Below are 23,776 nucleotides of genomic sequence, written 5' to 3' on the forward strand. Positions count from 1 at the left end.
TTTTAATGACATTACTATGTTTTTGACTTCCTTGTTATTGGTTTGGGCCAAGTATATGCTTTGTTTGATTGGAATGCCCCTACATCTATGCTGAAGATTCTTAAAATTGTCATTGACAGATTTTCCAACAGAAGAAAAGTACTCATTAAAAACATTTGCAATCTGACATTGACATTTCATGATATGCCCTTTATGGTTTAGAGTAAAATCACTTGTTGATCTGTCCTTACAATCCCTAAAGCTATTTATTATTTTCCAAACAGCTAAACCTGTGTTAGTAGACTTTCTTAACATTGTGGCTACATATTTACTTTTAGCTTCTAGCAGAAGATCTTTATAGTAATTCTGATAGTTCTTAAATTCTGCCTTTAGTCTATTATTATTGTTATTATTTATCACTGCATATTGGAAAAGTCTAAGTTTCTCTCTTGTTGTTTTTACTTCATAATTTATCCAGTTATTTTTTGTATCTTTTTGCTATCATTTACTGTAAAGGTCATTTCTGGACATGAGACATTGAAGCAATAATAAAAATCTGATGAGAACTCACTGAAAGTAATGCTGTTTTTTTTTTTCACCCCATTGTAAGCTTTTTAGCAAACTGTTGAAATCTTTAACATTGTCATCATTGGTCATTCTTTTTGTCATATATTGTTTCTCTTTTCTATTGACATGAAGATTTTCAGCTTCTATCAATACCTGTACTGCGTGGTGGTCAGAAATGGCAAGCTTCAGAACTGATGCATTGCATGTAAAGTGGGACATGTTAGTTATAATGTTGTCAATGCATGATTTTACACTATTGACCTCTCTAGTGGGCTCGTTTATCAGAAATGTTAAGTTAAACTGAGCTAGTATTAGCATTAGTTTTTTAGATACAGAGTCACTGGACAGCAAGTCAATGTTTATATCTCCAGTTAGTATTATGTTAACCCAGCCATTTTTATTGCAGTGTTTACTGTCAATGTCAACAAGCAGGTCATTAAGAACATCAAAGAAACTATCTAGGCTTCCAGATGGAGGTCTGTATAGGCCTATAATAATTAAGTTCTCTTTCCCCCACTTATAATTAATTGCTGCTAGTTCTATTACACCCTCATTGCTGAAAGCACTTACATCTATTACACTATAATTACTACCACTGGCTGCAAAGATAGCTACCCCACCACCACGTTTCTCTTTTCTTCTGAAGGCAGAGCAAAAGTTCATGGAAAGTGGCTTACATACACTAATTAGCTCATATGTTTACCAGCGTTCACTTATAAATAAAACATCAGGGTTATCAATTGCTGCAATGGTATCCAACTCGTTGTGCTTATTGCCAAGACTTTGAAAGTTCTGCTGAATTAATTTGAAAGTGAGTTTGGATTGTTGAACGCTTGATGGACGTGGCACCCTACCAGAACCACTTATATATTTATCCCTAAAAAAGAAATATCAGTTGACAAAGACTCGTGACGGGGAATACAGTTTCAGAGAAGGAGTTTGGATGTGCAAAATATGTTCAGCTACTTGATCGATTCGTCCTCATTCAGGAGGTGGGAGTGTTCGATGAACTTGGTCAGGAGGATGAGTCATTCACCATAGATGATGTTGGCAAGTGATGCTTGTAAGTCCTCTGAGTGGGTCGTACATATTCCCACGAGGATCCATGGTAGTGCTTCTAACCAAGAACTTTCATGTTACACGAGTGCCATCTTAAGTGTGTGGTGTCTAAGATTCATGAGACCATTGCTCAGTAGTTGGTAGGCCCTGGGTGGAAATTTTCAACACTGCACAGCTCACAAAGTTTGGAGAACAGTGAGTATTCGAGATGGTGACCCTGGTCACTGTTTATAGATGAAGGACAACCAAAATGACAAGCACAGGAGTTGACGAAGGCATGGGTGACTGAATCAGCTGTAATATCAAACAGAGAAATGTTGTCGACCCACCTCGTGTCCTGGACGATGATTACAAGTATGTATCAAAAGCCCTGGGAGGGAGGGAGGGGGCTTATGATGTCAGAGTGTACATGATGTAGGCAGCCTTGGGGATGTCAAACTGTCCTAGAGAGGGCTGTGCATGTTGTCCAACTTTACTTTCCTGGCAAGGTACACAGGCCCGCAACAATCATTCCTAAACCCAGCCAGACTAATCATTCAGTTAGCATCTTAGCAGTAGCCTTGAAACCTGGGTGAGCAAGACAGTGTAGGTTGTGGAAAACTGCTCATTGGAGAGGGGAGGTACCTTTGGTTTGAGAGTATCCGACAGTGTCCCACATGATGGGGATGGCTGAGCCAGGTACTGTGAATGGCTCAAGAGTCAGTGCATGTTCTGTGTCTTTTAGCATGTTTTGCAACTTGGTGTCATCAGTTTGCAGGTAAGTCAACTCTTCCAGTTCAGTGGGAACATGATAATGTTCACTCAGGAGGTCATCTGTGACAACATTGTTAGAACTGCATATACAGTGTACATTTGTTGAATACTGGCTGATTAGGTGCAAATGCCACAAGGACTGGGGAGGAATGTCTTTCCCCAGGCTGCAGATGGCATCTGCAAGTGGCCAATGGTTGGTAAAGATAGTAAACTCATGGCCTTCAATAGTGTTGCAAAAATGCCTGATCATGTCACAGACCACGAGGAGTTTGCAGTTGAACATAGACCACTTGCATTGTGAGGAGAAAGCTTTTAGAGAAAAATTGGAGAGGTTTATTAGTATTGCCAAAATGCTGTTGCAAAACCATACCTTTTGTTTGACATATCACTCGTGTTGACAGTGATGGACATGTGGGCATCAGGTATTGGGTCTGCCAGTGTGGCAGGGTGAGTGAGGGCAGACTTGAGGGTCTCAAATGCTTAGATCATGTCATCAGAACATGGGACTTTCCTCATCCCCAAGATGTTTTCACTGATTAGGGCATCAGTGAATGGTGCCTCGAAGGAGGCAGCATGCAGTAAATGATGATGGCAGAAGTTTATAATGCCTAGGAATCTTCACAACTCACAGTAATCTGTTGGCAGAGGGAGGTTATAGATTAACCCTACACAGTCAGAGGTCAGACGGATGCCCTCAGCTGATACTGTATAGCCAAGAAAAGTTACAATCTCATGAGACAATTGAGACTTCTCATGGTTAATTTTGACACCATTGTTCTGGAGCATATCCTGGACTTGTGGCAAATGCCATTCAAGTCTCTGGAAGGAGGACAAAATCAAGATACCATTCAAACAGGTATATGCAAATGGGAGATTGCATAATTAAGAATCAATAAACCCCTGCCAAGTCTAGGCCACATTTCTGAGATAATGTGACATGAAACAGTACTCAAATAGACCAACAGAGCAGTCTTGGGACTATCATCTTGGAACATTGGAATTTGGTGGTAAGCTTTGCGGCAATCATGTACAATGAATGCACACATGCCATTGAGCAGTTGGGTGAAGTCCTGAATGTGTAGGATTGGATAACTGTCTGTAATGGTGCGAGAGTTCAGAACCCTGTAGTCCCCGCACAGACAAAATGAACCCTCTTTCTTATGGAAAAGGTGTATGGAGGAAGACCAATTGCTATTTGCTATTTGATGGGCATTAAATATAAATACGCGTTAAATAGTTCACCATAGCTGATTTAGCATGGCACAGCTTTTTGGGGCAGACACCTAGCCTTATGTCATCCAAGGGGTCTCCTGGTCATATAAATTCTGTTACAAATACCATGCATACATTGCATGAACCTGTAGGGGTAACGTCATTGTTGGTTCAAGAGGGGAGGGAGTACCAAGAGAAATCACCAGGGAACAAAGTGTCATTGATCATGGAGACCTGTGCAGGAGGTGGTGACAGAGGAAGCCACAGTTGCTGAAGTGTTGTCAGGGCATGATGAATACTCAGGGAAAGAGCTGATGTGGTGTCTGATGAACTTGCACCAGTTTTGCAGATGCTGCTTTGATCAGCTGGGGAAACATGGCATTGTGTGCTTGTAGAGCATCTGAACCAGAGCACTCGAGCATAAGCTCAGCCAATGATGCAGTAAGTTTAGGTGCTAGATTGGAACACTCAAAGAGAGCCACAGAGGGGGGAAGAGCCGAATGAGCTCGGAAGTAGAGAGCCAGAGGCTTGGTGAAGCAGTGAGGCTGACTGGATATTAGGTGATAACCCAAAATGTTTAAGGAAGTCTATACCCAGTACAGACTTTCCCACATCTGCGGCATGGAAAGTCCATAGAAAATTATTAGGTTGGTTGATATGCAAACAGGGACGTGATGTGAATGATGGTAGCCTCCATGCCTTTATCGATAAGAAATCTTATGGCCAATGTTTGGCCCACCACATAGAGACGGCCACCAGAAAAGGAGATGGTGTTTGCCAACTGTTGTTTCATAAGGTGCACTTTGGATGCGGCATGGACTGGGGCGCAAGACTGGTCGGGGAGTAGAGTTTGGGAATGCATAGGGAGCACAGGAATTCCGTTCAATGTTGCCAAAGGTAGTGTGGAACCAACAGATGGGGTACACAGGTTGGCGGATACTCAGTGCTGCATGCACAATATCTGTTGGCTTCCACGATGAGTCAGCCGAGTTCTTGGAAGATGGCTCAGCAGTGCTCAGTAAGAGTCAGCCGGTAGGAGCAGGCAGTGCACAAAGGCTGCTGACAGGTGGCTGTGTGTCCTCTTGAATTGCTGTGTGTGCTCTCGCACGTCCTCTGTCAGGTGGGTGAGATGGAAGGGGAGGGTCATCAGTGGTACCAACACTGGTCTCTGTGTGCTCATCAGGTTAGCGAGCAGGTGCCTACAATGAAAGATGCTATATGCCTGGTCTACAGGGTGTAGTTTAGACTCCAAAGAGCCTGAAGGAGCTGAAGTTGGAGCTCATAAAGTAGCTTGGTGAGCCACAAGGTCCATAATGCGAAGTCAGGCATGTACTGCACAACGACCAATGCCCGTAGCTGATGGCAGAGTTGGGATGGAGTCAATGAAACCAAGCTTTCTTCATAGATAACGTAGTGAATAACTCTGAATAGAGGGTGCGATAGATGCACGATTATCAGTATTTTGGCAACTGAATATATCCAGACAGTAGACAGGCAGAGAATGAGGTCACCAATAAGGTCCATGTAGTCATTTAGATGGCTCACCAGGCAGATAAAGCATGCGTGTTCATCTGCAATGCTGCGCAGGTCAAAAAGGTTGCTAGCCAGGTCAGACTAGGTCCTCGGGTTGTCTTTCAACAGGGAGCTATTTAGGGTACTTGCCAGTAAGAACACTTTACGTCAGAGAAAATTGAATCAGTGCATCCTGAGGCTTTCAGGGAAATATGGCACTGTGACACCAACAGCAAAATCTTGACTGAGTGATTATTGGTTTCCAAGAGCAGCATCACCCGATTTCTTCATGGAGGGGTCAAGATGGTAACCACACCCAGTGCAAGATGTGGTAGGCATGAAAGCATGGTTGACCAACATGGCAGGTATGATTATGGTCATCAGATGCATTGATGGAGTACTTTCATGCATTGTGAGAGTGTGATGTGATGTATGAGGCCCACATGAGGGGGAGGGGGGCCAAGATCACATGGCACAGAAGTCACAGATGCATGATAGGCTATCACAGGTGGTACAGCTGTGGCTGTGATAGGTGATATGGGTGATGCATAGTACACAAGAGTAGCAAACAAACAGTACCTTCAGCAACATGTTGTGTGTAAAAATTTACAGTCTGACGGCTGCTGGATTCTGACAGTGATGTATGTAGCATATTATCCATGCAATGGGTATTGATATATGGGTTGAAACACACACATTCAACAGTTTGTGGAGCACTGAGGTCGACATGACCTTGATGCAGTCACTTGGTTCACTTTATTATGAACCTGGATATATTAGAGGGAGGAAATGTCCCTGTTCCTATGTAATGGTGACATAAGGCAGGTGCTGCACTTGAGATTCACAGTCCACAGATGAAATGAGATGAGAGAACAATGGGTTTGTTATGTCGTATGGCATATGGCTCATTGTTTGTAGAGTGCACACAACACACAGTCACTGAAATAAAGGCTGAAAAGGCAAAAACGAGTCTGGGGTCACCAACTGTGATAATTCTCTTCCTTTACTTGTATGGAGAAGAAATAACAACCACCAACACAAAATACATTAAAAACAATTTTATCAAATAACTGTAGCACATATACACAAAGTTTGACAAGAGAGTACCTATGGGTTTAGTGAAAATCATGGAAGATTTATAGCCTATATAGGTAATAAAACAAGATTTAAAACATATGAAGGATTCACAGATGAAATTACAGTACATGAAGGAATTAGTTAAGGAGACTCACTAAGTGGTAAATATTATATGTTATACTGAGGATGCTGTACAGATAGAAAATAATGAGGATAATTTACAAAGTGACTTCACCAATTTAATAAAACTGCTAAGCAATATAACAAGGAAATCTCATAAAAAACTAAGAGTATGATAATATCAAAAGCACATATATGATGTAAATTAGAAATAGATGGTGTATCCGTTGAACAGGTGATGAGCTTTAATTATCTACAGACTGTTATCACTAGGTATGAAGATTTAACCATGGAAGTGAAAAATCGAGTTACAAAGGCAGTAAGAGCAGCCAGATGCCTGCAAATACTGTATGGAGAAACAAGTTTATGTCAACAGAGGGGAAACTAAAAGTATAAAACAATGGTGTGGCCTGTTTTGACATGTGCAGCAGAAACTAGAGCAGAAACGAAAATGATAAAATAAATGGCAGTGCAAATGAAGGTACTAAGACAGATCCAAGGAGTAACCACATGGAAAAATAACAAATGTGTTATAAGGAAACAGTGTGGAATACAATATATAAATCAATGTATTAAATCAAGGAAAAGAACTGGAAGGATCATGTGGATAGGATAGATCCCACAAGACTTGCTAACATGGACGATGGAAAGGGAAACAACTACACGGATAACTACCCAAAACATGGTATGGCAGTTGGTCCAATACAGTAAAGAAATCACACACACACACACACACACACACACTAGGGAAAAGCCTAGAGTGGTCTAGGAAGAGGGGTACAGTAGTTTGGAAAAGTCATCAAGAACACCAGGTCAGTGGAGACTTACCAGACAGGACAAGAAGGAAAGACTGATTGTTGGGGACTGCGCTAGAGAAGATTTGAAAACCTGAGTGCTGAAAGGTGGAAGGGAGGGTAAAATGCAAGACAGAGATTACTGCTAAAACATCATGCACAAGTTAATAAGAGTTGAAATCTAAGTGCATTGTATGTAACAGAGGTGGGAGAGGGAATGGCAAGAAGTATACTGGTCAGAAAAATGTTGAAAACTAAAAACAAGTGAAGAAAGGAGTAGTTACTGTGAAGAAATGCTGAGACAGAAGGAACTAACATAAATTAAGGCCAGGTGGGTGGTTTCTGAGAAACTGGTGAGTAGGGCAAGAATCCAGAAGGTGAGCATAGTGTAACTGACACTGAAGTCATGACCGTCATGCTGTAGAGCAGGCTCTGTGACAGGATATTGTGTGTTACCAGTATATACCCTCTGCCTAAGTCTATTCATCCTAACTGATAACTGGGTGGTAATCATGCTGATAGTAAAAGGCCGAACATTGTTTACATAACAGCTGGTACAGGTGGCTCGCCCTTTGGCCAGTTACAGGGCTGGCATAGGTAGCGGCAGGAGAGGGCATAGGGCAAGTCTTGCAGCAGGGATGATCATGGGGGTAGGAGCCATAGGATGGGGAGATGGGTGCATGAGGCAAATCTTGTAGCAGCGGCGATCGTAGGGGTAGGAGCCATAGGGGAGGGAGATGGATGCAGAAGGAGCATATGGTCTGACAAGGATACTGTGGAGATTGGGAGGTGGTGGGTAAAATTTTAGTTTTCTACTTATTTCATTTTCTAACCTTTTTTTTCTGTCTCCCACCCTGTCACATACAATGTACTTAGTTTTCACTCTTATTAACTCATGCACGATTTTTTAGCTTAATCTCTGTCTTGCAGAGACCTTTAAGCTCTCAGGTTTTCAAACTCATCTGGTGCAGTCCTCAACAATCAGTCTTCTCTTCTTGTCCCATGCGGTGAGCCTCCCCTGACACAGGATTGTGGGTGACTTTTCTGGACTGTACCCCTTTTCCTAAGCCTCTCCAGTCCTTTTCCCTTACACCTCTTCCTGCCCCTTTGACTCTTATGCTGGAAAAAGGAGCCACTGATTCCAGAAGCTTGCATAAGTTAACCCTTTTTGTGTGTATGTTTCCTCCTACTGCCGCTTGGTGAATATATTTTTTTATCTATCATATATATTGCTTGCATTTATGTAGCTGAGACATTGCCAATGACAAGGTAACATTTTCAAATGTCAATAACCAATTCTGATGAAATGTGGGGCATGTGTGGAGGGGACAAAATAAAACAATAGATATTTTTTTGTTTGTCACCAGTTTCACTTCTAATCAACTTTCGTAAGATCTGAAATTTTGCAAAATATCACAGCACCATTAATGTTACAACATAAATTAAAGAAGCTTTCAAGCCACTTATATCTATGTCTAATAAAAGTGCTTTCTGAAATACCATTTTTGGAAAATAAAATGTACACAATTTGCTGTTATAGTATTTGTAACATACCTAATTACAATTTCTAAACATTTATTATCATCCTAATTATTTGTTTTACTTATATTTGTTTTACATATTAAATTGTTGTTTTATGTTTTACATTCACTTTTTTTGTTCCTTGTTTACTGAAAATAATAAGTAACTCATTATTATGATAGAAAATCACTACAATAATAATATCTGTAAAGTAGTGCTTAAAACATAACGTTTTTTTATACCATTCTCATAAAATGAGTGAAATTATTTCACCTAATATACACAATGGAGAACACTATGTAAAACAAAATTCAGTAGGATTTGAAATTTTCATAGATGATCCTCTAAATATCCTGATTTGTATCAGGCATAATTCAATACATTGGTAAATCTTGGCGAAGAGAATTGATTTTGTACTAGTGAATGCAGTTTGATTATATTGTTTCTCAAGTGGAGGCTGACATCATAATCATTCAACAGAACTGGAACTGAAAATCTCCTCATAAAGTTCTTCCAATATTGAAAGCCATATACATCCCATGGCTGTACCTTTACCACTGAGATCTTCCAAATATATGTTAACCTGCCTAGGTGTTTATCAGATTTCAATGCTGTTACAAGGAAATTTGGCACTCCAAAAAGAGATTCTCGAGATCTCAGTCCAAACTCACGATTATTTTCTTTTAAAACGATGAAAAGGTGGGTGGTTTGTGTGAAAAAATTGCTTTGGGTGTTGCACCCAAGGTCAAGAAACTTGGTCATTTGATGATCCCAAAGGGCTTGACAATACAGGTACAACCATGGAATATATATACAGCTTTTGATGTTGGAAGAACTTTGTTAGAAGATTTTCAGTTCTACTTCTGATGTCATTCTTCACTTGAGAAACAATATGATCAAGCTGCAGTCACTAGTACATAATCAGTTCTCTTTATCAAGCTTTACCAATGTACTGGAATATGTCTGATACAAGTCATCAAATTAATGGTGCACTGACATGAAGGTATTGTAAGCCTTACTGTTTGCTGCAAGAACTTTGACTAGCAAGGGATTGTTTAATTTTGAGGTTTGTAATGCCACTTTCTGATCAAAAGCATAACAAATTATGATGTGCACTAAAGATTCTGCTTACAATTGTTTACAGACAAAATCTTCATATGTAATGTGAAACTTTTGAAGAGATCTTTTGCATATGCCACCCAAGCTGCATAAGATTATAAAGATTTCTTGTGGGAGTGAAAAAATTAGAGCCTAGAAGTAACAACTTGATGCTTTTTGTCGTGGTAGGAAGACCACAGACAACAAATGTCTGCAAAAACTAGTATCTCAGGCTCTAGAAGAGCATGCAATTTATAAAGAATAGAGAGCAAGTACGAATTTTTTGCTAAAAGTCAACTCTGCTGAAAAACAACATTTTTTTGAATTAGCACAGTGAAATAAGTAACTTTGAATACTGATTTATAGGAATAAGAAAAATTATATTTCAACATTCAAGAATACAAAGGACTTACGCATAAGACTGTGTTAGCAAGATGACATCACAGAGTACACAGCACACTGCAGAAAGGCCTATTAAACTCATTGCTCATAAACATATTGCTCATATATCCCTCACACCACCCTTTGAAAATATATTTTGGATATCAATTTCACAAAACAAATCTGTATTTTTTCACTATCTTCTGAAACTTGTTTTTGTTCAATGCTTTGGTTGGTAGATCAGTCAACACCTCATCTATGGATAAGGAGTCTCTCTCATTATACCTTTGCTCTATGTGATCCTTTATAAAATAGTGCTTTATACTGATGTGTTTGGCTCTGCCACTAGTAACATAATTTGTGGCTAAAATTATAACTTCCGTGTTGTCACAGAAGATCTTGGTAGGTTCCATACTGATATTAAGCTCTCTCTCTCATGTACTAGAGTCCTGAGTCACAAAGCTTCTTGAATTGTGTCTCATAAAGCCCACTGAAAACTGATCAGGATTGGAAGTCAACAGGCCAGTCTTCAGATGATGATTCCAGTCCATGCAGCTACTCACGTAACCATGATTCAGACAGTTAGTCAATAGATAGCGACATAGCATAGTGTTCTGTTAATAGCAACTCATGCAAGCAGAGTAAATACTCCATTGTGTGATTAAATTCCTGCACAGAAGCTGCACAAGTTATTCTGGTTTGTTTTATTAAACATTCTTGTGACCTGTATCATTTCCAGGACAAGGAATGTGATCACTGTAGCAAAATTAGACATATAGTTGATGTTTATCAAAGCATGCTTTAACTAGATTGCTACTTGCTGTAAAGAATACAAGTTAAGTTGCAGGTAATTACAAGAAACTTCCAGCCACAGCCTGCATCAGTTAAAGAGAGACACACACCATTCATACCCACAAGCAAGCATACCTCACTCATGGTGTGATTTTGGCAGTCATGTGTACATGAGGAGCATAATATTTGCAATGCATTCTCTTCAACACCTTAGAGGTGTTATGTGACAAATCTTCTTCTCTCTATGAAGCCAGTCTGGGTTGTGCCGAAGACTGTACTTCACATATCACACTCAAATTCATGGGGACACCTTAATTCTACTGTGCTCACACTATTCCTATCACTCTCCACAGCCCCCTCGAAAAACCTTTTCTGTATTAAGCAGCAACAGATTTTGATGCTGATCTTATCCAGTGAATGGGCTACATCTCTAATCATAATAAGGAAACCTACTGACAAACTTTGTCTCTATGGTGATTTCAAATCCACTATCAGAACCCTACATGTGTTGGATTCATATCCAGTCCTTCACTAAGAATACCTCCTGACTGAACTCACAGGTAGCTGCCTCTTTTGCAAAATATATCTGCCACTGCGTATATCTCCAGCTTTCACTTGACAAAAAGTCCTCTTCATTCATGGTCATTATCACACATTTGGTGTGTACTGCTCATTCACTTGCCATTCAGCATTGTTAGTGTTCCAATCATTGTGCAGCACTATTTTGAACAACTTATCTGCAATATCCCCAGTTGTGGCAGTTATCTGAGTGACATAATTGCCACAGGGCATATGGAAGCTGAACACCTGCTGTTCCTACTCTTCACCAAACTCCAGCAGAATGGTTTAGAGTGTAATTTAAAGAAGTGATTTTTCAGACTTCGAGTGGAATACCTAGGCTACATACTCAGCAGTAGAGGCATAGATCTGAGGCAAAAACATGTGGGAGCCACCACTGTTGAAATTTTAAAGTGTACAACACGTGATATGAAACTTCCTGGCATTTAAAACAGTGTGCCCGACCGAGACACGAACTCGGGACCTTTGCCTTTCGCGGGCAAGTCCTCTACCATCTGAGCTACCAAAGCACGACTCAGGCCCGGTGCTCACAACTTCACTTCTGCCAGTATCTCGTCTCCTACCTTCCAAACTTTACAGAAGCTCTCCTGTGAACCTTGCAGAACTAGCACTCCTGAAAGAAAGGATATTGCGGAGACATGGCTTAGCCACAGCCTGGGGGAGGTTTCCGGAATGAGATTTTCACTCTGCAGCGGAGTGTGTGCTGATATGAAACTTCCTGGCAGATTAAAACTGTGCGCCCGACCGAGACTCGAACTCGGGACCTTTGCCTTTCGCGGGCAAGTGCTCTACCATCTGAGCTACCGAGCCATGACTCACGCCTGGTACTCACAGCTTCACTTCTGCCAGTATCTCGTCTCCTACCTTCCAAACTTTACAGAAGCTCTCCTGCGAACCTTGCAGAACTAGCACTCCTGAAAGAAAGGATATTGCGGAGACATGGCTCAGCCACATCCTGGGGGAGGTTTCCAGAAGGAGATTTTCACTCTGCAGCGGAGTGTGCGCTGATATGAAACTTCCTGGCAGATTAAAACTGTGTGCCCGACCGAAACTCGAACTCGGGACCTTTGCCTTTCGCGGGCAAGTGCTCTACCATCTGAGCTACCGAAGCACGACTTGCGCCCAGTACTCACAGCTTCACTTCTGCCAGTATCTCGTCTCCTACCTTCCAAACTTTACAGAAGCTCTCCTGCGAACCTTGCAGAACTAGCACTCCTGAAAGAAAGGATATTGCGGAGACATGGCTTAGCCACAGCCTGGGAGAGGTTTCCAGAATGAGGTTTTCACTCTGCAGCAGAGTGTGCGCTGATATGAAACTTCCTGGCAGATTAAAACTGTGTGCCCGACCGAGACTCGAACTCGGGACCTTTGCCTTTTGCGGGCAAGTGCTCTACCATCTGAGCTACCAAAGCACGACTCACGCCCGGTACTCACAGCTTCACTTCTGCCAGTATCTCGTCTCCTACCTTCCAAACTTTACAGAAGCTCTCCTGCGAACCTTGCAGAACTAGCACTCCTGAAAGAAAGGATATTGCAGAGACATGGCTTAGCCACAGCCTGGGGGAGGTTTCCAGAATGAGATTTTCACTCTGCAGTGGAGTGTGTGCTGATATGAAACTTCCTGGCAGATTAAAACTGTGTGCCCGACCGAGACTCGAACTCGGGACCTTTGCCTTTTGCGGGCAAGTGCTCTACCATCTGAGCTACCGAGCCACGACACACGCCCGGTACTCACAGCTTCACTTCTGCCAGTATCTCGTCTCCTACCTTCCAAACTTTACAGAAGCTCTCCTGCGAACCTTGCAGAACTAGCACTCCTGAAAGAAAGGATATTGCGGAGACATGGCTTAGCCACAGCCTTGGGGATGTTTCCAGAATGCAACTCTAGAGCACTAGCCCGATAAAGGCAAAGGTCCCGAGTTCGAGTCTCGGTTCGGCACACATGTCTAATCTGTCAGGAAGTTTCATATCAGCGCACACTCTGCTGCAGAGTGAAAATCTCATTCTGGAAACCTCTCCCAGGCTGTGGCTAAGCCATGTCTCCGCAATATCCTTTCTTTCAGGAGTGCTAGTTCTGCAAGGTTTGCAGGAGAGCTTCTGTAAAGTTTGGAAGGTAGGAGACGAGATACTGGCAGAAGATGCAGCATTCCATCTGGTCAATATATTTTTTTTAGTTCTGTTGTGGTAGGTGATAGCCTTTCTGTGTTTTTCAGCTGCTTCAAGGTAATCTGCTATATAAAGTAAATAGTTTTCCGGCAGCAACGTACTGCCTAATCAGTATATGATACATAATTTGACAACAAGCTGTCCAAAAAATTCCACAAGAACATATGTTAACTTTTACGGTTCACCCACAATCACCATTTTTGTGTCTTTCAGATTTGTTGCACCAGATGCAATTAAAAGACAAAAATTATTGTGGATGAACCATAAATGCTAAGCAAATGCTCTTGTGGATTTTCATGTAGATCTTTTGGGATCTGTAGGTTTGTACCTTCCAATTTGACGTAATTCTTATCACCCGTGCAACGTATCATAAAAGAGTACATTGCCAACAAAGACTTTTGCTCCCTTGATTCACTATTATCACACCCACCAACTGATTTACTTTTTTTAAAGTAGCCATGTTCTTCCTCAGGGTTTTCCATACCAAACTTCATCAAATTTGATTTGGTGGTTCTGCTGTGAAAAGGTGACAGACAATCACTGTTACTTTCACATTTACAATATTGGTACCTTATGGATTACTCACTGTACCTTTCAGCAAGAAATGGAATGCTATATCATGACTGAAATATGCTGGTTCCTGATAAAAATGACAAACAGGACACATGGTACTATTTGCCAACAAGAGGAGTTTGGCAATATATCAAGGCACATACAACAACAAATATACTGACTGTAAGAAACCTGACAATGATGCAAAATCGAAATGTGTATATACTGTTTCTTACTAACTGAGAAAAAGAGTCCAGAGAAAACAAATATTTCCTGAAAATATCTGAAAGTGTAGCTCGAACGCAGCCCTACAAATTGACAAATTTTTCACAAAGTAAAAGGTTTAACTTTACTTGCACAGTGAGTAGAACATACACAATAGCTCATTTATCTGCTATGCAATCACGAAACAATAAGTGACACCATGTTTTATTGTACATTTATAGTAAACTCTGACAAAAAAAAGGAACAAATATGCAAAACAGAACTCACACTTACATACCATTAATTCCAGGCTTTCTGCATTTTTGAACTTTCCGTTACATGCTACCCGAAAGCAAAACTTGTGGTTATGCCAAGATTGACTGTTTCTTGAACTGTCGGAGGGGGGGGGGGGAGGGGGGGGGGGGGAATATGCCCTCTCGTCTGTATGAAAACGATGTTACCTACTTAACAGATTCAGGACTTTCTGATTTTACTAGACCCGGTGGCTTTTGATTTTGACAGTTGTCCAGATATCAGTTGGACTCCTATTTTCTCTGTTGTTTGCCATCTTGTATGTCAAACTGCTGGTGTGTTGTAAAAGTAATTGCCTGTTATGTACAAAGTGTCCCATTTTCCAGTGGCTGTTTTATAGTGTCACATTCTTACTGCTCTCAAGTAAACCGCAGCAGATAGCCTCATAATCCAAAATGAGGTTACTACTTGCCCTCTCGTCTGTATGAAAACGATGTTACCTACTTAACAGATTCAGGACTTTCTGATTTTACTAGACCCGGTGGCTTTTGATTTTGACAGTTGTCCAGATATCAGTTGGACTCCTATTTTCTCTGTTGTTTGCCATCTTGTATGTCAAACTGCTGGTGTGTTGTAAAAGTAATTGCCTGTTATGTACAAAGTGTCCCATTTTCCAGTGGCTGTTTTATAGTGTCACATTCTTACTGCTCTCAAGTAAACCGCAGCAGATAGCCTCATAATCCAAAATGAGGTTACTACTTGATCTGGATTATTTTTGCACCAGGTCTCTATTTTTTTGGGATAATACATTTTAAATGGGTCCATGAAGTCCACACAAGAGGCTGTATTGTATATGTGGAATGGAGTGATAAACAGATGATGTGGACATTGTCTTCTCTTGCTTTGTCTATCATGCAAATGTCACATGATGTCCATTTAGTATTAGCACAACAGGATCAACAGACAATCATCAAAGTACTTCATAAAAATACGAGTCTGAATCCAGCTACTTGTGTGGCAAGATGAAGTTAGCCTAATATGAGACACTGTGTCCTAATATATGATATTGGGATACTGTGTATTAGGTATATCAATCTTAACTGGAAAGCTAACCACGTAGTTATGCTTATCAGTTTAAAGGACAATTCATTATAGTGAATTAAAGAGGATATTGTGAAGAATATAATGATATGAATACTGTTGAAACAGCTACTCAGCTGATATTGAAGCCCTACAAGCACATACACTCAAAAACATACAGTACGACACTTTTAATAAATCAGGTATTCTTGACAATATCCAGCTCCTTAATATCTTATTGTCACTGCTCTACACCTCGGGCACTGTGAGAACTAAGTTCTGATTCCTCCCAACATAATTGAGCACTTACTTTAGTCTGAATCTAGCTTTCTCACATTAGCACTCTGCTAATAGCACCTTTCCACTACATTCAAAATCATTGTAGGTAATGCCAGTATCTCTTGGGTAAATTACAACCAGTGTCAAATCAGAACAGTTGTTCTCTCCAGTTAAATTCTAATTGCAATAAGGCAAAGAGATGTGCATCCCATAATGCGGTGTCTGCAGTTTCATAGCCATAGGCCACTGACGTTATCAGTGCTTTATTTTTCTTGAAAATTACAAAGAAACGAACCATATTTTTCATCGAAAAACCATAGTTTACGCTTGTCCTTTCAATTGGAAGGTCATTAAATTTTGTACCTACTTGTCACTTTCGGATTATTGTACACATCCAACCAGATTTTAACAGATATTGTCAGACAGAATTTAAACATCTTATTCAGAACCATTACGTTGAATGGGTGAACTTATTTATCCCAGCACAGTCGTAATTTGGCAGTTTATGGACTCATCATTAAACATTCATTCTCTCTTACTCAATTTCATCTTATCTGCTACTTCCATGAGGAGTTTTATGCATACAGACAAAGCTTCCTGTTTGCCAACTTAATTTGGACCTCACTGTTTTCAAAATTGATAGCGATAGTGAATTTTAGTGTTCCTGAATAAAAGGGAATTGCGTTTCATTTGTGCCATAGAACTGAATAGTTATTTGATTACTTACTCTCTCCTATATCTGAAATAAGAGCTCTGTACAAGACAAAACTTTGGTAGAAGTCTGATTGATCTAAAAATCATGCACTCCTCAGCATAATAATATTCTCTCATTCCCACATAATGAATGTATTTAAAATAACTGGGTTGAATTTACTTAAATTTTGTGTTTTGATTATTTGTGCATGTGGTACTCATTAAGAGAAGAGAAGCAAACACAGAGAGGCTGTCACCTACCACAACAGAACTAAAAAAATATATTGACCAGATGGTGGAATTGAACTCTGATTCAACAACTGCTGGCAACACTAAGACCTCCTTCAGATTACATCTAGTGCTCTCATTCAAATTGCCAAACATTTTGTGACTGCTGTCGATATCCTACACTTCTGTGCACAATGTTTAGCAGGCATTAATTTCCAGTGTGGTGTACACTACATCTCAATGGTATGATACATTGCTGCTATAACGCAACATGGCCATTAATGGAGCGAAAGTGTTGCCACAAATTGTGGTGTGGCTGTACATGCCGAGTATGACCATGTGAGAATTAGCCATTTTCCGCGCAAACAGTTATGGTTTGCCAACTTTTCATACATATTAAATTGAAGAAATAGTGACACACTGACATTTGTTTTTACAGTCCACTGCATGGATCACTGTTTGCTGCATTAGCAGCCAACAATATGTGTAATTTGCAGAAAATGATGTAATAGAGTTAGTTAAGTGGATCGTGTCTGAAAGAAAGAATGATAATTAATAATTTACACAAAGGCAACGATGTCTTAAAGAGTATCCCAGAGGAATATTTTACACTATAGTGAAATACACACTGTTACAGAACTTTATTGCTCTGGAAAGTACTGGTGAATGAAACAATAAGGCGTGGCTGGATAATTGAGGCAGAGCATGACCACAAAATTACAGTGTCCAGATTTCAATTCTGATCTGCTGGCAGCATCACAGACAAGGTATTTTCCATTTTCAGTTCTTGAGGTCACACTGGTTATTTACATTGCATCAGTAGTAGTTAAAGTAGAATTATTTAGGTCGTATGACTGAAAACAAATGTAGACAAATATAAGAAAACTGGAAAGTTGAATGAGGAAGTGCAACATCTGCCACCATTATCAAAAATAATCCCTTCAAAAGTAATACACTGGAACTGAAAAAGATCTATTCTAGACCTTATCTGTTGTAACCCACTTTGAATGATGCAGGTTCCTGATGTTCATTAAAGACATGCTATCACATTTGAATGTGGTTCTTCTTCTTGTCTCCAAGAGGATGCTTTCAGCATGATAGTGTAACATTCCTCTTTGATATTAATGTCCATGAGCACCATACCAAGAGATATCATTATCATTGGATTCGAAGACGAGGTCCAACATCATATCCAGCACAATCACTGAATCACACTGCAATGGTATTACATAGAACAGTTGGTAAATGAAACCCCAGTAAAAACTGATGAACTAACTGTTAGGGTTTTCCCTGCCTGTCCTCATTGTGCAAGAGGGATGTTTCAGAGACTGCAGTAAATCTTATACACCACTGTAATGAACAAATTGACAAACTTGACTGTCACTTGTAACAGGTGCTACAAGTTCAAGTTGTTGTCAATACGTGTGAGTTGTTTGTGCCAATAAAAACCAAATATCCATTTCCAACCATTAGTTCTAAGAGTTCAAAGTACTTAATGTAGGAACCACTACCATTTGTATAATTTTGAACATAGGGTTTGGAATACCTTTAGTTACTGAAATGTCATAACATCATTTTGATGTGACACAATGTCTTAAAAAATTATACATCCACATTTTCTGTTTGCATTTGCCAATCTTGCTCTAGTAAGAAAACAATATGTTGTAAATATTGATAGAGTACGTACTAAATAATATACACAAATGAAGACAATAAGCTGATAAAGAGGTCCACAAATAAAACAGCAAAAAGAGACAACACCACTAAGAAACAAAGATCAAACTATGTAAATAGACTAAGAGGAGGGGGAAAAAAAAGAAAAAAAAAATCTGACTCAATTAGTGATGCATCAAAATGACAATGGAAGACTCTCAGACAGTAGATCACAGAAGAACAGACAGATAAAATCAAAATAATTACAGTATGTTAAACTTAGATGAATAAAAGGAACTAAACTTGTTTTGGACAGCAAATATGTACATCATTTCTCAAGGAGTAAATACACAAATTATGTAAGTAATGTGTTACTGAATATGCCTTGTCAAGTGTTATTGGCCATATCCATGTATCCCAAGTGCAACATACTCTTTATCAACACAATAAGGAAAGTCCATGTGATAGCAATTTAGCTAATAAATAAATTATCACATACAAGACTCAATCCACACCACAAAGATTACATTACTCACATATCCAAATAGATGTCAGCAACTAAAACCCGTGTCTATGTGATGTACCTGGTCATAAACACATGAAGCACAGGCAAAGTAAGAATGGGTAGGTAAGGGTAGGGGCAAAGAGGAATGGAACCTACTACTTTATTTAGAGCTGCAACCATAAACATTCGTTTTAGACCAGGTACAAGAGTTGTGAACATTTTCACAGCAGTATATTAGCCATTAATGACTTATAATGACAAAATAAACAAAAATTTATGCTATCTTCTACAGAATATATGAGCTATGTCACAGAAAATCTCATCATCAATGTTATTCACAAAACACTCTACTCAACCATTTGACTTGTTTTGGAAACAACAAATGACAATGACGATAAAAGTCTGTGTCCGCCAAGACAATAAAATACTTTGTGATTTCACAAATGACTTATTACCTTGTTCGTTTCACAATGACAGATTGATCAGTTTTGTCAATGCTGCCCAAGGTTGTGTTATATGACTCCAAAAGATGTACTTTCAACAGTTTTCACTTACATTGCACAACATGAATGAGGAAACTTCCAACAGTGTGAAAATCTGTTTCCAAGGATTTGTAAGAAATTACACTTCTGTATGCAGCAAACGCTAAAACTGGTGGTTGGTGAGTACAAGTAAAAGAAATTAAGTGACTGGAATGTAAGTATTGTTATTGTCCTGAATCTCTCCTTCTCAAGATGTAATACAACATAGTACAAAGGATGTAAAGCATACAACTACTGGCTCTGACTGGTTACAAACACAGATATGAAATTAAAATGTTTTATAACACCCTTTATATTTTAATCCAAATTATTATACATGCAAATATGTGAACAAAGCTCCACAAAAAGAAAATCAGTTATACAGCAATAAAAAATTAAATACAATTGTATAAGTAATGAGCTTATTTGTGACATGCCCTTTACATGATGTGACTTGTAAAATATACAAAAAGTGAAAATTAGAGAAATATTTTGTGCCAAGACATGTCAAATCTAGTCAATAAAATAATGAGACTGAAAAAGCTGTCTGAACAGCATGACTAAAAAGTCAGTTTGATATAGCACTTTTCCTTGTAACAGACAACATACATGGAAAGTCACAATATAAGCAAATGTTGGTGTGTATATATATCTTTGGATCAAAAGGGCTCATTTTTACTTGGTCCATCTGGCAGCAACAAAAATCCCAAGTGGTCATGCTGTAGTAAACAGGTTGGCATGTTGCTCTACCCATTATGCTTTTATTTAGAATTTTGCTGTAAATCTCTAAATAATAATGCTAAAAGACAAGTAAAAACCTTCAAATACAGATAAAAGAAAGTAATAATACAAGGGAGGAAATATCAAGATAAAATTCCAATGATTATATTATAATCTGCCATGGGCACATAAAAAGGTATTAAAAATGCAATGAAGCATGATCTTCCAAATTTTCTTGGAAAAAAATGGGTGCAATAAAAAACTGAATATTAACTTGAGAGACACAGAATCACTTAGCTACAGACTGAAAATATGTAAAAATTCTATACCAGACAAGTTGGTTTTTTTCCACTCCATTATGGAGTAAAATGGCCCACTGCACAAACATATCTGCATATCCTTATTTTTGACAAGTCATGTAAGTGGAGTATTGGTCCAATAAAAAATGAGCACAAAATATATCACCAAATAACTAGAATGTCAACAGACTGTTGCAGCATATGCACTTAACAAGAACAACGATCTGTGATTGTGTCTAATAAACCAACAATTTGCTAACAAGCTGACCTCATACTTATAAATTACATTCACCATTTCAAATGAATAACTTACTAACAATATATACAAAATTCATTTCTGCATTTACACTCATAAAAACACTATTTTAATGATAAAATGCTTTCTTTTCAACTTATAGCAGTAAACTTTATATGTTGATAAAATTTTTAAAAATTTCACTATTTTGTGATACTGCACAGCCTCAACTTGTTCTTAAAATTTATATTTGCACTGCCTCTCATCAGTCAACTTTACAAATTAGTACCTGCAAAATGAGATAATGTAATTTATGATGTACACCTTTACTCTGCCTTTCTCCAATGTGTATATATACAATGCCTGTGATATAACTACAGCAAAACATTGCCTTTTCGAAAAATATTAAGTTGAAAAGAACACGGCAAATTCACAGTATAAAATGTTTGGTGCTCAACAATAGGTCTATATACATGACACAGTTTTTGCTTTTCTGTCTTTGACACAACACTTGACTTCAAGTCACTCTTCAGCTCATAAGGATGGATTTTCAAATTTGTTGCCTCTCGTAATGTGTATGTTCTCATATGATGACTCCTGCGTCAGTTCCAACACGGTATGCTTCTTTAAAACAAGAAGGGTGTAAAACTTTTGTGCCACCTAGAATAGGGAAACAGGACAGAATTAATTATGATGGAGAATAAGTAAAAAGAGCAAGCAATTACACAATTAATGCACTGAGGCTACTGGTCCAAAACAAGTGCCAATGTAAGTCACAATTATGGAAGATCGTAATTGATTATGTAACATTTTTCTTGGTCAATACACATACATTTTTTTTCTTTTTAAAAATAATAAATGAAATACACAAGACGAGCACCTCAACAGCATGACAAGAGGGTTACCCACAAACTACTACAAGTAGTATATTCAGCTCTCAGTTATCACAAGATCATTATTATTATTATTATTATTTTTTAAAAAAGGGGCTATGGAATTAGAACGTGAAATCCATCAATAAGACCACACCAAACCATTTATAAGCAGGAGACCATGTCCACAGAGTTACATACAGTCCATACTCTATAGCGTGCAAATGATTGAACAAGAAACCAGAACAAGTTACATGTTCACAAGATCTCTACTGACTTTTTTTTTTTCACATCAGTCTTTTCTCAATGAGCAGCATGATATGCTCCTTTCATTCTGTGTTCAATAAAATAATGCTTGTGTTCGTCTGTGACAGATAATTATATTAAAGTATAATATAGTAGTTTTATGTATGTACAATGTTTCCTTGCTGTTTTGACAGAACACCAATTCGATGAGATAAAGCACAATAATCTCAAATAAAACAATACAAAATAGAAAAGGGGGAAAAAAACATTAAAATGTGCCAGGATGTTTAAAAGTACTTTAATGACCTTGTGAGTTCCTCATGGTAATTTGGACTGCTTCACACAGTTGGACACCAGAAAATCATGGTAAAACTATGATGTCCAAATTCAAAACTCTCATTTATAACAAAACCTACAATTGCAAACATAGTCAACTAGAATGGAATGAAAAAGAGTCACATTTAAATGTACACCAATAACGGAGTGGGAATACCACACAGTATTCTCAGTTCAACACCCAAACTGTTTATATTTACTTCAACATACACCATCATACACCCATCAGCCAAAACATTCAGACGATCTGCATGGTCCACCTCTAGAATGCAGTACCCCAGTGATTCTGTGTGCATGTCTGTGACAAGTTCTTGGTATGGGTGTGTGGCACCATGTATCTATGCACAGGTCACATTATTCTTGTACACTACAAGCTGGTGGTTTATGGGCGTGGAGGTGGTGTCTAATAGCATTCCAGGTGTTCTCCATTGGGTCCAGAATACGCGAATTTTGTGACAAAGACATCAACACGAGTTCAATATCACACTCCTAAAAACCATTGTAGCACAATTCTGACCTTGTGACAAAAACAATTGCTCCACTGGAAGATGCCATTGCTGCTGGGGTAGGAATCAAGCACGAATAGATGCAGGCAGATGCAGTAATGTTCACATAGTCTACAGCTGTCACAGTGAGTTTAATTATTACAACTGGTCCCACTGAAGCGCAGGTAAATGTCCCCATAGCATGATACTACCCAACCCCCTCCCCAAAAACCTTAGGCTGTGATGTGGTTTCGAAGAGCTGGTCGACTGGAAGCGTCCTGTTGGGGCGCACTTTCCTTACAGTGTAGCATCCAATACCTTTTGGATGAAGCTCTTGCACAATAACACTGCACTTTGTGGGTGACTGCCAGCCTTCCTGCACTCAAAAGTCACTTCAATTACCTCCTGCTGGTTCCCACTTCACACTGTTCATTACATCTATGCAGTGACATCACAGGTTATCAAGTATGTCTTACCTTGTAGTCCAGGGTGTATACGGGGACAAGGAAAAAAAATTCCCGGATTATTCCCGGATTTCTCCCGGATATCCTGTTTAAAAAAATATGCCTTTTCCCTGGCGAAAATACACCTTTTCCGTGCTAAATGACAGTACGTTTTCCGTAGATTTTTCCTCGCAACTGTAAAACTTATCAATCCTTGGAATGGTTAATGTTTTATACAATCGCGTAGATCTTCCCGGAAAAAAAAGAAAAGACGGGGCAGAGAAGTTTTGGAAAGACCTTTGTTTTGCAGCAACATATACGCTGCATATTTTTGTATTACGAAAGTATAAATTCGAATTGCACCAAACACAACGCGTTAGTTTCCGGAGCGTTGAAACCGAGGTTGATATGTCCTTTTGTAAGCGAGTCATATCTCAAGCCACGAGATCTCGCCAGACGACGACAGCAATTATTCAGAGCATAGGACACGTGTTTTAGTCAGCCAATAGCACCATCACTTGTTACATAGCGCGAACACGCAAGAGGAAAAGCTAACGGTTTAC

At 39.1% G+C, this 23,776-nt stretch overlaps 1 protein-coding gene and 1 non-coding gene across 4 annotated transcripts in view; both read right to left on the reverse strand.

Moving 5' to 3' along the window:
- Positions 1-13,082: 13,082 nt before the first annotated feature.
- Trnal-caa (transfer RNA leucine (anticodon CAA)) lies at positions 13,083-13,157 on the reverse strand. The gene has a single exon. It is a non-coding gene; the product is annotated as a tRNA-Leu (tRNA).
- A 6,585-nt stretch (positions 13,158-19,742) lies between these two features.
- Positions 19,743-23,776, reverse strand: part of LOC126181811 (double-strand-break repair protein rad21 homolog) — a 67,480-nt gene continuing 63,446 nt past the window's right edge. For all 3 annotated transcript variants that reach the window (XM_049924802.1, XM_049924803.1, XM_049924801.1), the window contains exon 14: positions 19,743-21,491. In XM_049924802.1, coding sequence (XP_049780759.1) covers positions 21,366-21,491 — 126 coding nt within the window. In that variant the 3' untranslated portion in view covers positions 19,743-21,365. The remainder of the gene's footprint in view (positions 21,492-23,776) is intronic.

The sequence above is a fragment of the Schistocerca cancellata genome, chromosome 1 (assembly GCF_023864275.1).
Source record: "Schistocerca cancellata isolate TAMUIC-IGC-003103 chromosome 1, iqSchCanc2.1, whole genome shotgun sequence".
NCBI lineage: Eukaryota > Metazoa > Arthropoda > Insecta > Orthoptera > Acrididae > Schistocerca > Schistocerca cancellata.